Below are 18,135 nucleotides of genomic sequence, written 5' to 3' on the forward strand. Positions count from 1 at the left end.
TTCTCAATATCTGACATGAAATCAGAATAAACCTTTCCTGTTTTTGGTCAATTAGGATTGCCATCATTATTATTATTTGCCAAATGCCAGAATAATGAGAGAGAGAGAATATTTTAAGGCATTTTTATTACTTTCTGCAAAGTCAAAAGTTTACATACCGTATATGCCGGCGTATAAGACGACCCCCAACTTTTACACTGAAAATATAGAGTTTGGGATATACTCGCCGTATAAGACTACCCCTTTTTCAACACACAGCAGTACATTACTGCATCCCACCACCATCCCTAGATACCACTGCCATCCCTGCATCCCACCACCATCCCTAGGTACCACCGCCATCCCATGGTATCACCACCATCCCTGCATCCCACCACCTTCCTTGTCCTACCTCCCTGCATCCCAGACCCTAAACATGTGCCACCTATACCCTGAACATGTTTTTGTTATGTTATTCTTCATATTCACATATGCACATCTGCACTGCACTTAGATACGCCGCACGGAGATCTCGCACATGCGCAGGAGCGAGATGCGAGCGGCCGTGAGGATCCCGTGTATCCACGCTCGCCGCATGAAATCTCGCACATGCGTAGGAGCGAGATGCGAGCGGCCGGGAGGATGGCGGTACAAGGAGCATACAAGGTACAGAGCAGGGGGGAGGCATACAAGGTACAGAGCAGGGGGCGGTATACAAGGTACAGCGCAGGGGGGGCATATGCCGTGGGTTACATCGCAGCTCTCAGCTGCTGGGGATGCAAGGCAATAGCCCGGGCTCTCTCTGTTGATAATTCGAGCGTCCTTGCACTGCAGCGCCCGCCATACCCGGCGTATAAGACGACCCCCGACTTTTGAGAAGATTTTCATGTGTTAAAAAGTAGTCTTATACGCAGGAATATACAGTACCATTTCATTAATATTTGGTACTATTGCCCTTAAACTGTATGACTTGGGTCAAACGTTTTGGATATCCTTCCACAAGCTTCTCACAATAGGTCGGAATTTGGGCCCCTTCCTCTTGACAAAACTGGTGTTACTGAGCCGTGTTTGTTGGTCGCCTTGCTCGCACCTGCTTTTTCAGCTTTGCCCATACATTTTCAATAGGATTGAGATCAGGGCTTTGTGATGGCCACTGCAAAACATTGACTTTGTTATCCTTAACCCCTTCTACCCCTGGCCGGTTTTCACCCTTCAGCCCAGACCGTTTTTTGCAAATCTGACATGTGTCACTTTATGTGGTAATAGCTTTGTGAACACTTTTACTTATCCACGCCATTCTGAGATTGTTTTCTCGTGACACATTGTACTTCATGATCGTCATAAATTTGAGTCAATATATTTCACCTTTATTTATGAAAAAATCAAAATTTCTATTTCTCTTTTAAAACAGAAAGTGATACCTATAAAATATTCATTACTTAACATTCCCCATATGTCTACTTTATGTTGGCATCATTTTGTAAATGTCATCTTATTTTTTTAGGACGTTAGAAGGCTTAGAAATTTAAAAGAAAATTTCCAAAACCCACTTTTTAAGGACCAGTTCAGGTCTGAAGTCTCTTTGTGGGGCCTACATAGTAGAAAGCCCCCATAAATGACCCCATTGTAGAAACTACTAGGGATCGACCGATATTGATTTTTTAGGGCCGATACCGATAATTTGTGAACTTTCAGGCCGATAGCCGATAATTTATACCGATATTCTAGGAATTTTCATTTTTGAGAAAAAAAAAATTCCTACACAAATCTGCTGAAAATTAATATGTTTATTGTTAATGTGTATTTTTTTTGTTTATTGTTAATGTGTATTTTTTTTTTTATAAATCTTTTTCATTTATACTTGTCCTATTCCCCCTGATAGATCTCTATCAGGGTGAATAGGAGCTCACACTGTCCCTGCTGCTCTGTCCTTTGTGCACACAGCAGCATGGAGCTTACCATGGCAGCCAGGGCTTCAATAGCGTCCTGGCTGCCATGGTAACCGATCGGAGCTCCAGGATTACACAGCTGGGGCTCCGATCGGAGGAGCACGGGAGAGGGGATCCTGTGGCCACTGCCACCAATGAGTAATACTGGGTGGGGGGGGCGCACTGCGCCACCAATGATTAATACTGGGGGGCTTGGGGGGGGGCGCACTGCGCCACCAATGAAGATAAGTCTCTCAATCATTCATATACAGGAGGCGGGAGCTGGCTGCAGAATCACATAGCCGGCTCCCGACCTCTATGAGCGGTAGCTGCGATCCGCGGCACCTGAGGAGTTAACTACCGCGGACCGCAGCTACCGCTCATAGAGGCCGGGAGCCGGCTATGTGATTCTGCAGCCAGCCCCCGCCTCCTGTATATGAATTAATGAAAGACTTATCTTCATTGGTGGCGCAGTGGCCACAGCCCCTCCCCTCCTCTATTTTCTCTCCTCTCATTGGCGGCAGCGGCAGCAGCACAGGGGGAGGGAGACACTGCTTCCTTCTGCCCTGTGCTGCGGAGGGAACACGGAGAGAGCTCAGAGCAGCGCGTTCTGTGTTCCCAATACGTTATCGGTATATCGGCAAAATAGATGCCGATACCGATAACGTTCAAAATCCTCAATATCGGCCGATAATATCGGCCAAACCGATAATCGGTCGATCCCTAGAGACTACACCCCTCAAGTTACTTAAAACTGATTTTAAAAACTTTGTTAACCCTTTAGGTGTTCCACAAGAATTAAAGGAAAATGGAGATGACATTTTTAAATTTCACTTTTTTGGCAGATTTTCCATTTTAGTCCATTTTTTCCTTTAACACATCGAGGGTTAACAGCCAAACAAAACTCAGTATTTATTACCCTGATTCTGCGGTTTATAGAAACACCCCACATGTGGTCGTAAACTGATGTAAGGGCACATGGCAGGGCACAGTAGGAAAGGAGCGCCGTATGGTTTTTGGAAGGCAGATTTTGCTGGACTGGTTTTTAGATACCCTGTCCCATTTGAGGCCCCCCTGATGCCACCCTTCAGTAGAAACTGCCAAAAAGTGACCCCATTTTAGAAACTATGGGATAAGGTGCCAGTTTTATTGGTACTATTTTAGGGATTTTTAATTGCTCTATATTATGTTTTTTGTGAGGCAAGGTAACCAAAAAATAGCTGTTTTGGCACCATTTTTATTTTTTATATTTTACAACTTTCATCTGACAGGTTAGATCATGTGCTATTTGTAATATCAAATATGTCTACTTTCTTTGTTTGTTTGTTTCAGTTTTACATAATAAAGCATTTTTGAAAAAAAATTATGTTTTTGTGTCTCCGTTTTCTGAATGCCTTATTTTTTTTATTTTTCTGCCGATCGTCTTGTGCAGGGGCTCGTTTTTTTCAGGAAGAGTTGATGTTTTTATTGGTACCATTTTTGGGTACATTTTTGGTTGTTGGTTGGCACAGGTTTTATTTATTTATTTTTACAGAATTCACCTAAGGGGAAAGTCATGTGACATTTTTATAGAGCAGATCGTTACGGACGTGGCAATACCTAATATGTATACTTTTTCTGATTTATTTAAGTTTTACACATTAATAGCAATTTTGAAACCAAAACTTAGGTAGTGTCTCATTTTTGAGGTGGCGCTTTGATTGGTACTATTTTGGGGGTTAGGCCACGTGATATTTTTATAGAGCTGGTTGTTACGGACGCGGCAATAACTAATATGTCTACTTTTTTCTATTTATTTCATTTTAACACAATAATAGCATATTTGAAACAAAAAATGATGTTTTTGTGTCTCCATGTTCTGAGAGCTATATTTCTTTTTATTTTTTGAGCGATTTTGTTATGTAGGGGCTCATTTTTTGCGGGATCAGGTGACAGTTTTATTGGTACCATTTTGTGGGACATACCGTATTTTTCGCCCTATAAGACGCACCTGCCCATAAGACGCACCTAGGTTTTTGAGGAGGAAAATAAAAAAAAATATATTTTTAACCAAAAGGTGTTCTTTTGGTGGGTTTGAACTAATGGCGGTCTGTGCATGACACTATTATGGGGGATCCGTGGATGATGCACTGTTATGGGGTGGGGGATTTGTGGGTGGCACTGTTATGTGGGGGATCTGTGGATGGCACTGTTATGGGGGGAGCTGTGGATGGCATTATGATGGGGAGGTCTGTGGATGGCATTATGATGGTGGGGGGATCTATGGATGGCATTATGATGGTGGGGGATCTATGGATGGCATTATGATGGTGGGGGGGATCTGTGGATGGCATTATGATGGGGGGGATCTGTGGATGGCACTGTTATGGGGTGGTGGATCTGTTGATGACACTGCTATATGTGTCATCCACAGATCCCCCCATAACAGTCCCATCCACAGATCCCCCCATCATGATGCCATCAACAGACCCCCCCCCCCCCATCATTATCCTATTCACAGATTCCTAGGGAGGGACTGTAGTAGGCGGGGAGAGCGGCGGGGCCGTGCAGGCACTGTACTCTGGCCCCGCAGCTCAGTATGTACTGTATTATACGTAGTGTTAATCATCAGATCTAAACTAAATAATAATGATGCGCTCCCCCTGCTCCCCATGTGCTTACCGGTACACACGTCACGCTCCTGTAGTAAGCACTAACAGCAGGCAGGCTGGGCGGCCGTAACTCACTGAGGTCATGTGCCTGCTCCGCCTACTTTATGAATGAGTTACGGCCGCCCAGCCTGCTAGCTGTTAGTGCTTACTACAGGAGCGTGATGTGTGTACCGGTAAGCACATGGGGAGCAGGGGGAGCGCATCATTATTATTTAGTTTAGATCTGATGATTAACACTACGTATAATACAGTACATACTGAGCTGCGGGGCCAGAGTACAATGCCTGCACGGCCCCGCCGCTCTCCCCGCCTACTACAGTCCCTCCTCACTAATACATTGCAGTCTGCGATGCTGCAGCATCGCAGACTGCGATGTAAATTGCCAGCATTCGCCCCATAGGACGCAGGGGCACTTTTCCCCCACTTTTGGGGGGAAAAAAGTGCATCTTATGGGGCGAAAAATACGGTACACTTTTTTGATCGCTTGGTGTTGCACTTTTTGTGATGTAAGGTGACAAAAATGGCTTTTTTTGACACAGATTTTTTTTTTTTTTTATGATGTTTATCGAACGGGGTGGATCATGTGATATATTTATAGAGCCGGTCTTTACGGACACGGTGATACCTAATATGTGTTTTTCCTTTTTTTTTCTATTTTTTATTATAAAATCAGGGTAAAGGGTTGTTTTTTTCTTGAAACTTTATTTTTTTTATTAAATTATTTTTTTATTACTTTATTTCTGTCCCACTCTGGGACTTCAACTTTTGGGGGTCTGATCTCCTCTGCAATGCATTACAATACATCTGTATTGTAATGCATTGCCTGTTAGTGTATCACACTGAGTAATACACTAAGGCCCCTTTCACATGAGCACGGGTTTTCCACGCGGGTGCAATGCGTGAGGTGAACGCATTGCACCCGCACTGAATCCGGACCCATTCACTTCAATGGGACTGTGCAGATGAGCGGTGATTTTCACGCATCACTTGTGCGTTGCGTGAAAATTGCAGCATGTTCTATATTCTGCGTTTTTCACGCAACACAGGCCCCATAGAAATGAATGGGGCTGCGTGAAAATTGCAAGCATCCGCAAGCAAGTGCGGATGCGGTGCGATTTTCACACATGGTTGCTAGAAGATGATAGGGATGAGCAACACCATTAAAGTCTATATGGTTATAAGGGAAAATAAAAGCATTCTTAATACAGGATGCTTACTAAAATGTGCCTTGAGGGGTAAAAAATAAATAAAAATTAACTCACCTCATCCACTTGTTCGCGCAGCCGCCATCGTCTTCTTTCAGAACCTGCAAAATTACTTTTGATGACGTAATCACGCTCACCACGTGGTGAGCGCGATTACGTCATCAAAGGTCCTTTTGCAGGTCCTGAAAGAAGAAGAAAGAAGACGATGCCGGCTGCGCGATCAAGTGGATGAGGTGAGTTAATCTTTTTTTATTTAATTTTTTTTAACCCCTCAAGGCACATTTTAGTAAGCATCCTGTATTAAGAATGCTATTATTTTCCTTTTATAACCATGTTATAAGGGAAAATAATAAAATGAATAGAACACCTAACCCAAACCCGAACTTCAGTGAAGAAGTCCGGGTTCGGGTCTGGGTACCACATTCAGTTTTTTTTCATGCGCGTGCAAAGCGCATTGCATTCGCGTGGAAAAAACTGAACATCAGAATGCAATCGCAGTCAAAACTGACTGCAATTGCGTGCCTACTTGTGCGGGATTCCCGCAATGCACACGCGACGCATCCGGAGCAAATCCAGGATGCCTGTGTGAAAGAGGCCTAACAGGTTGCCTAAGAGATCGGGCCTGAGGCTGGATCTCCTGGGCACCCATAGAAGGCAGGTCCGGATGCCGTGCAAGGCATTGGGCAACCTGTGCAAGGCTTCGGGCTGCTTTGTCATTCTTCGGGTTCCCGCCACAGCAGCGCGGGGACCCGATGGGCTCCCTCACCCTTCGCATGCACCTTCTATGCCGCGGTCAGCTCTGACCGCGGCATAGAAGGGGTTAATCCGCTGGCACGGCTTTTACAGCAATGCCGGCGCATACAGCAGGGGCCCGGCTATCATGGACTGCCGGGCTCCTGCAGTGATCGGGCACGCACCGCTCCGGTGCCCGCCCGATCACCATGATGTAATAGTACATCAAAATGTGGCAAGTGACTTGCTGCCATGACGTACTATTACGTCATATGTCGGGAAGGAGTTAAGCCACTTTGTAACCAGTTTGGCAGTATGCTTCGGGTCATTGTCCATTTGGAAGACCCATTTCCACCCAAGCTTTAACTTCCTGGCTGATGTCTTGAGATGTTGTTTCAGTATTTCCACATAATCTTCTTTCCTCATGATGCCATCTATATTGTGAGGTGCACCAGACCCTCCTGCAGCAAAACGATCCCACAACATGATGCTGCCACCCCCGTGTTTCACAGTTGGGATGGTGTTCTTAGGCTTCCAAGCTTCTCCCTTTTTCCTCCAAACGTAACGATGGTCATTATGGCCTAAAAGTTCAATTTTGGTTTCGTCAGACCACAGGACACGTCTCCAAAAATGTAGGTCTTTGTTCCTGTGTGCATTTGCAAACATTAATCTGGCTTTCTTATGTTTCTTTTGGAGTAACTTCCTGGCAGAGTGCCCTTTCAGCCCATGTTGATACAATACTTGTTCCACTGTGGATATTGACACAATCTTACCGGCTTCCACCATCATTTTCACAAGGTCTTTTGCTTTTGTTCTTGGGTTGATATTAGGGATCGACCTATATTGATTTTTTAGGGCCGATACCGATACCGATAATTTGTGAACTTTCAGGCCGATAGCCGATAATTTATACCGATATTCTGGGAATTTTCATTTTTGAGAAAAAAAAAAATTCCTACACAAATCTGCTGAAAATTAACCACTGTCCCTGCTGCTCTGTGCTTTGTGCACACAGCAGCATGGAGCTTACTATGGCAGCCAGGGCTTCAATAGCGTCCTGGCTGCCATGGTAACCGATCGGAGCCCCAGGATTACACAGCTGGGGCTCCGATCGGAGGAGGAGGGGAGAGGGGATCCTGTGGCCACTGCCACCAATGAGTAATACTGGGTGGGGGGGGGGGAGGGGGGGACTGCGCCACCGATGTTTTTGTTATTGGCCGGGATTGGGGTGGGGGGCGCACTGCGCCACCAATGATTAATGCTTGGGGGCTGGGGCGCACTGCGCCACCAATGAAGATAAGTCTCTCATTCATTCATATACAGGAGGCGGGGGCTGGCTGCAGAATCACATAGCCGGCTCCCGACCTCTATGAGCGGTAGCTGCGATCTGCGGCACCTGAGGAGTTAACTACCGCGGATCGCAGCTATCGCTCATAGAGGTCGGGAGCCGGCTATGTGATTCTGCAGCCAGCTCCCGCCTCCTGTATATGAATGAATGAGAGACTTATCTTCATTGGTGGCGCAGCGGCCACAGCCCCTCCCCTCCTCTTGTCTTCTCTCCTGTCATTGGCGGCAGCAGCAGCACAGGGGGAGGAGACACTGCTTCCTTCTCCCCTGTGCTGCGGAGGGAACACAGAGAGCGCTGAGAGCAGCGCTTTCTGTGTTCCCAATATGTTATCGGAATATCGGCAAAATAGATGCCGATACCGATAACTGTCAAAATCCTTAATATCGGCCGATAATATCGGTAAAACCGATAATCGGTCGATCCCTAGTTGATATGCACATGTCGGACCAAAGCACGTTCATCTCTGGGACACAGAACCCGTCTCCTTCCTGAGCGGTATGATGGCTGGACATTCCCATCTTGTTTGTACTTGCGTATAATTGTTTGTACAGATGAACGAGGCACCTTCAGGTATCTTGAAATTGCACCCAAGGTTGAGCCAGACTTGTGCAAGTCCACAATTCTCTTCCTGGTATCTTGGCTGATTTCTTTAGACTTTCTTTCCCATGATGCTACTAAAAGAAGCAGTGTGTTTCAGGTGTGCATTTAAATACATCCACAGGCGTGTCTCTCATTAACTCAGATGTTGCCAACACACCTAACAGAAGCTTCCAAACACATGACATCATCATATGGGCATCCAGAATTGTTTAAAGGGAACCTGTCATCATCTTTATGCTGCCCATACTAACGGCAGAATAAAGTAAAGACAGGTGAGTTGATTTCAGCGGTCTGTCCTTTATAAGTTCAAAGTAAGTGGTTGCCGAGAACCAACATCACAATCATTGCAGACTGGGCCTGGAAAAGAGTCACGTCCACCTGAGAAGAGTCATGATTATCCATGGATTCCTGCTCTCCCTGCCCACCTGCTGATGACTGACCGTCTTCTACCTAGTTTTCTCCCTTTCTCTCTAGGAGAGAACTGCCAACCATCAGCAGATCGGAGGGGAGAGCAGGAGATTAGGAATAACCAGGACTCTTCTCAGGTAGATTTGACTCTATTCCCGGCCCGGGCTGTAATGATTATGATGCTGGTTCTCAGCAACCACTGACTTTTAGCTCATGAGTGACACATCGCTGAGATCAGCATTTCTGTCACTAATTTATGCCGCGTTCAGTGAGGTCAGCTTAAAGTTGATGACAGGTTCCCTTTAAAGGCATAGTAATCTTAGTGTATGTAAACTTTTGACATTGCAGAAAGTAATAAAAATGCCTTAAAACATTCTCTCTCTCTCATTATTCTGGCATTTGGCAAATAATGATGGTAATCCTAATTGACCAAAAATATGAAATGTTTATTCTGATTTCATGTCAGATATTGAGGAAAACATGCATATGTGTCTTTTTATATAGTGTATGTAAACTTCTGGTTTCAACTGTACCTGCCACGTGCATCCTGCACTTTTTGCGGGCCCCATTAACAAAATTCCTACTCTTGTCGGCAAAACAGACAGGAATAGGAAATGTTCTATAATTTACGGCACGGATGCAGACAGCACATGGTGACATACGTGTGCCATCCACATTTTTTACAGCCCTATACAAATGAATGGGCCCATGTGCGATCCGCAAAAAATGTGCATTCCGAAAATATGGTCATGTAAACATAGCCTTAAGGGGAAAATTCTGACCTTCTGCTGTTTCTGTTTAATTTATCAGGAAGCCTTTGTTATCTTTAAAGCTGAGACAAGAAAGCCATGCATCATGGTAACGGGCCCCCAAACACTACACGGCAGCTTCAGCGGTCCAGGTCCTTCACTGGCAATGAAGGAGAAGAATCTTCAATGCAAACAAATTTGCCCCAGTCTCCTGCACCATCATTTGCTCCACCAGTCAGTTCACCTGGACCCCAATCCCCTGGTTATCAGATACAGCAGTTAATAATGAGCCGGAATCCAGTTGCTGGTCAGAATGTGAACATTACTCTACAGAATGTGGGGCAAGTGGTTGCTGGAAACCAGCAGATAACACTGACTCCACTGCCTATCCCTAATCCAGCCTCTCCTGGGTTCCAGTTCAGTTCCCAACAAAGGAGATTTGAACACAGTTCTCCATCCTATATTCAGGTCACATCCCCAATGTCTCAACAGGTACAAACACAAAGTCCCACGCAACCTAATGCCGTGCCCATCCAAGCATTACAAGGCGTCAGAACAGCAACTGCTGGAGCTAGTTTGGGAATGTGCAGCCAGAGTCCCACGCGTGGTTTTGTGGATGCTAGTGTGCTTGTGAGACAGATCAGCTTGAGCCCTTCAAATGGTAGTCATTTTGTTTTTCAAGAGGGATCTGGTCTTACACAGATAACACAGGGAGCCACAGCTCAGGTACAACTTCCATCTGGGGTGGCACAAGCCAGCATGCGGGAACGTAGACTGTCACAACCCCATTCTCAAACTGGAGGAACCATTCATCACCTTGGACCTCAGAGTCCTGTGGCAAGTGGAGCAAATATGCAGACTTTGACCACACCAAGCCACATAACCACAACCAATCTACCGCCACAGATAAGCAGTATTATACAAGGCCAGCTCATTCAGCAGCAGCAGGTTCTCCACAGCCAGCAGCTGGGTAGGACTATTAGTTTTGATAGAACTTCTGGAGGAATGATAGCAGGAGTAGCAGGGGCTACATCCTTTGGCATAACAACTCCACCAACACCAACAAGTCCATCACGAATTTCTGGTCCCCAGGGACTCTCTAGTCTTCCTCTTACTCCAACAGTAAACACTGTTAAGAAACAAAGTAAGAAACTTGAGGAGATCCCACCAGCAACTGCTGAAGATGCCCAGATGAGGAAACAGTGCTTGGAGCATCATCATAAAAGTATGAAAACAATGAAGGAAAACTTCAAAGATTATCTCATTGAGTTGTTTTTCCTACAACACTTTCAAGGAAACATAATGGATTTTCTGGCTTTCAAGAAGAAACCCTCTATGGGTCTCCACGGTTACCTTAGACAAAACGACTTAGATCTAGAAGAGGAAGATGAAGAAGAACAATCTGAGGTTATTAATGATGAGGTAAGATCTGCCTTTTGTTCCATTGCGGGAAGCTGAAATGGATGTTGGCGCTCTTTAGTCATTCCTCTTTTAGTTTGTTGCCATCTTCTTTCCTACAATAAGTACATATGTTGTTCTTTATCTTGATGTATGTACCCCAAGAGAGTATGCTACTTCTAATGTCATGTAGGACCTAGGTCACCTTTGTAGGATTTGGTTGTCAGGTGGCAAAACCTAGGAGTTAATGGGATCATCTGTAGATCATACCTGGAAATAACACACATGACAGTTGTCATTTTTGGCACCGAGGACACAGGGCTCCTGATATTCCATAACCCCTGCAATGCCATCAGTGATGATAGTATCCACATATGTTAAAGGTGCAGAAACCTGAGTATCGATTGAATCAGAGGCAGGGAATAATGACCACAAATGAAGGGTTGTAAAATGCTTGTTTGTGTCACTGTATCACGGGTGGGACTTAGTACTACTCGTTATTGTCCCTATTAAAGGTCTCATTTTGGTGAACCAGTATGTGGATTCTCAGTTTCTGTCGATTGGTTCTTATAGTTATCAATTTATTTATGGACATTTATAGATTTATTTTGAACTTTTTTTATTTCACATATTTATTTTTTTACCTTTTTTTGTTGTTGTTTTTTTGTTCTTTTTTTATTAGCGCATCTGTTGATCAGCAACGAGTTTGGGGAACTCTTGCTATTGAGTGTTCTGAAACTACTAATGATAGGTGCACTTTATTCTGTATAAAAATTCCTTTAATCCAGCATTAGTGTCTGTCCTATCCCTTAGGCCTCCGTCAGACTGGTCTATGGCGGTAAACCTTTAGCTTGAATGGAGACCTACAGATACATTTGACATATACACCTGGCACATGTGTGAAACTGAATGTGACCTGGACCTAAATGCGACAAGTGCATGATTATTTGATATTCTGGATTATTGGGTGCTGTAAAACCATGGTATAAAACTCAGAACCTTTATGAAGAACCTGGACCTGCTTCAGGTCTTTAGAAATTTCACATTATATCGTTTTATACTGAAACTAAGTACTAGATTATCAGATTTTTAGCCTGATGAGATGTTGGATTAAAGGAATTTCCTTGTATTTGGTATAATCTGTAGATTTACTTCCCGTCTCAGGCACTGGTGTTGGTCATGGTACTCATCTTTTCTAACAGTGATGATGAAGGTTGACTCCAGTGACTTGCCTTGGCTCCTCTCTATGGGAGCTGTAGTATGTAGGGCGCGGCGCAGTCACCTAGACACCAACCATTTCTGCTGTACCTGTGTTTCCTTCTTGTCTTTCTTCCCTCCCCCCCCCCCCCCCCCCTTGTTTTTACTGTTTCCCCACTTCTCGCTTATTGCAGTGCTCCTCAACCCTGCCCTGGAAGTCTTCCCCTTTCCAAGGGCTCCAGCATCCATCGCTTACTAAGTGTTGGGGGCGCCTCTGTGTGACACCTGTCCGTCATGCCACTTTGCCTTCCTTTAGAGCAATGACTAACCAGTGATTCTCCATTCCAGCAATGATTGCTCAATTCAGAGCCAAACCTGAAGTCCAAAGCCCTTTCTAATACTGACATTGAATATTGGACTCCATAATACTATGGGTGAGGAAAAAGATCGAAACAGAATGATTTTTCCTCTTCTTGAAATATTTCCTCTCAGGTAAAGATTGTGACAGGAAAAGATGGGCAGACTGGTACACCTGTTGCTATAGCAACCCAGCTTCCTCCCAATGTTTCTGCTGCTTTTTCATCCCAGCAGCAGCCATTTCAGGTACCTTTTTGATGGTTCTACAATGTGGCCTCATCTCAGATTTCCTTCTTTTTTTTTCCCATTCATTCCAGTATTTTTTTTTTCTAAGCAGATGTATCGACTTCCATATTTTAAAGGCCATCATTTTCTCATGTTACTCCTTCACCCCGAGAGAGAGATTTCCGGGACTTGAGACAGGTGATATTGTGGGGTGACGCTGGCGGATCCGCCTTGACCGGTTAAATGATCTGCCTGACCATAAAAATAAAATAAAAAAATAATCACCCCACCGCTGCCACCAAACTCAGGGGTGAAAGGGCCCGATGAAAACTCTTCAACCCATTGAAATGCATGAGCAACATTTTTGTGGTATTCTCACACGTGCCCATGTGTGATTCTTGCATTTGTCTACTTTTGGTTTGAAATATTTTTTTTCCCCATTTTTCTCGTGAAACATTTATTTTTAGTTCTATCCATATTGAACGGCGAGATATGTAGAGTCCAAAGCACAAGACATTGATCTGAAAATGTCACTCAGTCGATATTAGCCTGGGTTTCCACGTCGCAGTGCCCACATGCGGCCGCAACCACCGCCACAGACTGTGGGCAGGGTTTTCGGACAGTGGGGGTGATAGTTAATGGTTATGGGTTTTGCTGGTAAAACCACAGTATTCATGGCAACCAATTAACACAGTATATGAAAGCTCCGCCCAGCATGTGGGCGTGGTTTCAGGCACATGTGGCTACTGCAGTGTGTAAACGTGGCTTTAGGCCCCATTAACACGACTGTTTCCATTTTGTGGACTGCAAACCGTGGATCTACAAAACACGGACACTGGCGGTGTGCACCCTACATCGCGGTGCGGAGCCATTGACTTCAATGGGTGTGCAATCCACAAGATGTGGCCAAAAATAGGACATGTTTTATCTTTTGTAGCACAGAGGCACGGACCTGGAACTACATGGAAAGGCTTCCGTGTTTTTCTGCGTGCTTCCCAGTTCCATGCCTCTGCCATGAAAAAAATAGAACATGTCCTATCTTTGGCCACATCTTGCAGATCATGGACCCACATGGCCAGTATCTATGTTTTGCAGATCCGCAGTATGGGGTTAGCAAAACGGTCATGTGAATGAGGCCTTACTTGCACACACGTGACAATCATTTGATATAAATGAAAGGGGTTGTCCAAAATTTATAAAAGATGACTGCTTTCTTCCAAAAACAGCACCACGTCTGTCCAGGAGTTGTGTGTGGTATTGCCGCGCTGTCCCATTCACTTCAAAGTAATACCAGATGCAACCCAGGTGGCGAGCTGGTAATGGAAGAAAGCGGCCATGGTTTCTAATCCTGGACACCCCCTCTAAAGTGCAATCAGTGACATTACAAATATGATGGTCAATATGTAAAAAAATATGGATCCTACTTGTTTTTTTTACTTAGTGTTTTTTTTTATTGTTATCAATCAATTTTTGCACATGTTGAAGGAGAACATCAAGAAGAGCAAAGCCCCTTTAGTGCATTTAAAAAAATAGTGAAATAATGTTTTCAATGTCTCCTTCCTGTGCCGTTATTTCCATGATGACAGCACGTCATGATATGACTCCTGGGCCTCATAGCCAAGGAAGATAACGCGATGATAACTTGGCACAGGAATGAGATAATAAGGGAAAAAAAAAACTCCTGTTTTTTTTTTATGCACCAAAAGGACTTTAATATGGATCTGTGTATGGAAATGCTGCCGGCCGTGTCTGTGTTCTCATTCAGGAAGAATCACATTGGTAACTTAGCCATTGACTTCCACCTAGCAATGCTGCTGTGCTTCCAGCCACCACCACTTAAATGTCCACTAAACTCATAGTGCAAGGGACATTCTCATAGGAACCTATTGGTCAGAAGGTATGGGCAAAATTGTGGTTTCCCTCTGCCATTGTAGTGCCCACTGCACACTATTAATAATCAAGCCATTGTCACCAGAGAGGTGAGCGGGGAATATTGAATATTAAAACGTAAAACTGCAATACCCCTAAACACTGAGATTGTTTGCCGCCCTCTCCTTGTCGTAGGGCCTGTGGCCAGAGGAGCCCAGCACATGTTATTGCCACCCATCCCATTAACGGATGCAGCCAACTTGAGCTGGGCCCCCTTTCCTCAAGGGTCCTTGCCGCACTCCATTCTAACCTGTGTGCTGTCATCTCCTGCACCTCTTTGTTTTAGTAGATTGTTACAGAGCATCTGTCAGCAGTTTTGTACCTATGAAACTGGCTGACCTGTTACATGTGCACTTAGCAGCTGAAGACATCTGTGTTGGTCCCATGGTCATATGTGCCAGCATTGCTGAGAAAAATGACCTTTTAATATATGCTAATGGAGTTCTAGGAGCAATGGGGGCGTTACCGTTACACCTTGAAGCTCTGCTCTCTCTGCAAATGCCACGCTCTCTCCACTTTGATTGACAGAGCCAGATGTGATGATGTTTCACTGCTTGGCCCTGTCAATCAAAATGGAGAGGGCGCGGCAGTTGCAAAGAGAGCAGAGCCTCTAGGTGTAATGGCAACGCCCCTGTTGCTCCTAGAGGCTCATTTGCATATATGAAAAAAAAAATTTTTTGGTCACATATGAACATGAGACCAACACAGATGCCTTCAGCTGCCAGGAGCACATGTAACGGGTCAGCCAATGTCATAGGTCCAAATCTTCTGACAGATGCCCTTTCATATTCCTAGAAGGTGAATTGACTTGTAAGTTTAGTGGAACTTTAAGGCGGTTGCTCTTGTGCACTGGTATACACATAGCTACTAGCCGCCTTCCCCGCCTGACCCACCATTGGCTTGCTTTGCCACATGAAGTGTCTTTGTTGGCTTTCTTCTCATGTTTACCTGCCAGTCCCTTCTCTCTGTTTCCTCCTTTAAACCTCTACCTTCTCGATATAAATATGTAGATATATAAAGGACTCTTAGATATCATTCTTGTCATATTTACAGGTCAAATATGCATGAACCAGCACACCAATACATTATGACATTATGTACAATATTTCTGTGAACTGTATTTTTTGACTATTTGAAGAAGAAATGTCTCTGGTGCCATTTTCCCTTTTTCTACTATCTTATCCCCAAATGTGTCTCATCTTCTGGAAAATTCAGCACCTCTTGGAAAGTGTATATATTCCCTATGAAATCTCGAATATTCTCCACAAGATAACATCTTTTCTGAGAACTCTGTGGTTCCTCTGCTATTACTACTGAAAATTTATGGATGGAATGACAACTGGGTGCTACCATTCTCCTTCTCACACTGTCACCACTGGTTTGAAGGTATCTGAGTGTGTTCTGACAGGAATAACAGAGGAATGGCACAACATAGAGTTAGAAAATCTCTCGAAATGTTATCTCATGTGGTGCTGGCCCATGGTACATGCTCATTGGACCCAGTTTTTTTTTTACTATTTGCTTTTGTTGTTTCCAAATTAGTAAAAAAAAAAATGATTTCAAGGAGATGGCCAGAAGGGCCAAGGAGGCAGTCACGTATGGTTGAGTGATCAGGTCTGTGCCACACGGTTACATGCAGATATGGAAATAGCCCAATTGCCAGTTGTTTCTGCTCAGCCCCGAGAATCAGGTCACCCTTGGTTTTCCATAACATATCCTAGTATGGCAAATAGTATATATCAAGATATATATCTAAGTGTTGGATGGTTCCCTGGACTATAGATTGTTCTTCACGGCAAACTAGATATGTGCATGTTTGGTAGGTTCTTAAAGACTGCAGGCAACGTTGAGGTCTTTTCATTTATATCATTAAATGCAGGTATCTTGACATAAAAATGTAATTGGGACTTATTATAAGGTTTACACTGTTCTGCAGCTTGGCATTGACAGCGTAATCCAGCAGAGAGCTCCTCTGACGACTCAGTCTCCAACCCCTCTTTCTCCACCCCTGAATGGTCTTGTAAGCTGATTTATGAACTGATCCTTTTTATTTTCTATACCAACCAGTGCTGCTCTTCTGAGAAGGCTTTCCACTACTTTCTACACATCCCCATGGTGTTTGATCAGGTTGAGGTTTGGGCTCGATGCAGCTAGTTTTTCCATGCCATACTTGGCAAACCATTGGGTGGTCCTGTCTTTTTCCGTGCTAAAACAGGAAGGGTTCAGCCTCAGTAGCAAACAGTTCTCTAAATCGGTGGCCTGCTATCTGTCCCAGTTGTGAAGTCCCAGCATGCCATCAGAGTGGCAGACTGTCCTAACAAGCTGGGACTTGTAGTTTTCCAACAAATGGAGAGTATCAAGTTGGAGACCTGAAATGTCATAGTATGTAGTTATGATTTCCCTTCGCTTGAAGTTAGGAGAAAACCACAAAACACTACTAGAGATTAATATTACACCACCTTGAGAATCCAGGTAGAAGCCAGCACTGTCATCCAATCCTCTGCTTATTTGTAATATATGGCTTTCCTATGCGTTTTGAACCACAGCAAAGTTCTTATTGATAGTAGGTGTTGTTGTAAGTCCATGTATTTTTGGGGATTGAGCTCGGGGTCTTCACTATTATTCTCTTCACCTCTAAGCTCCTCTTCTTCCTCTCTTGGTTTACAATATCTGAAATCCAGGCTGTGAGGTGGTGAAGGGGCTGACACTTGTCATTGCTTATAGATAAATCCAGCTTGAATGCAGCTCATCCGCCTCAGAGACTCAAGCTGTGAAGCTTATGAGGAGCAGTTTTTGTGCTGATGTTGCTTCTTAATGTAGAACTTGTGAGTGTTGAAAGAGAGGACAGACTATTTTTACTCCTTGTAGACATCAGTACTCTGCAGCAGTGGTGTACATAGAGACGTACGGGCCCCATAACAAGGATCAAACCAGGCCCCCCCCCCCCCCCACAGTACAGAAGGGTTTCTGCCTAAACCCTTTTCAATGACCCTGGGCCATTTTTCCACTGCTTCATTTGCTAAAAGTTGTTCCTTTAGAGGGTAGAGTCCTGACCAAGTTTTCACCTCCAGTAGAAGAAGAGATAATCCCAACTAAGACTGGGCCCCCTTGTGCCCCGGGCCCCAAAGCAGTCGCATGGCCTGCCGCTATGGTAGTTATGCCCCTGCTCTGCAGTCTCCTTCTGTGATCTGGGGTGATAGATGCTATCAAACCTGAAAGTTTGATTGTACCACCTCACAGCTGGAGCAGAAATTTGGCAAACTGACTTTTTGGAAAGTTGGCATCCTACGTTGGCACATGGTGAAAACCTCTGAGCTTTTCTGCTGCTAATGTTTCTGTAGAGATAGCTCGGTTGTAGGCTTTCTACAGCTTTTAGAAGTGAGTATGGCTGAAATAGCAATACCATCTACATCAGGGGTGCACGGCCCG

General features: G+C 44.5%; 1 protein-coding gene across 4 annotated transcripts in view; it reads left to right on the plus strand.

Annotated features, from left to right (window-relative positions):
- The window catches only part of LOC120988662 (E1A-binding protein p400-like), a 194,341-nt gene that overhangs the window by 21,888 nt on the left and 154,318 nt on the right, over positions 1-18,135 (plus strand). For 3 of the 4 annotated variants that reach the window (XM_040416268.1, XM_040416267.1, XM_040416269.1), the window contains one exon: positions 9,662-11,022. In XM_040416268.1, coding sequence (XP_040272202.1) covers positions 9,700-11,022 — 1,323 coding nt within the window. In that variant the 5' untranslated portion in view covers positions 9,662-9,699. Of the gene's footprint in view, positions 1-9,661; positions 11,023-18,135 lie in introns of those variants that run through there. The other variant, XM_040416270.1, reaches the window with a different exon arrangement.

The sequence above is a fragment of the Bufo bufo genome, chromosome 2 (assembly GCF_905171765.1).
Source record: "Bufo bufo chromosome 2, aBufBuf1.1, whole genome shotgun sequence".
Lineage (NCBI taxonomy): Eukaryota > Metazoa > Chordata > Amphibia > Anura > Bufonidae > Bufo > Bufo bufo.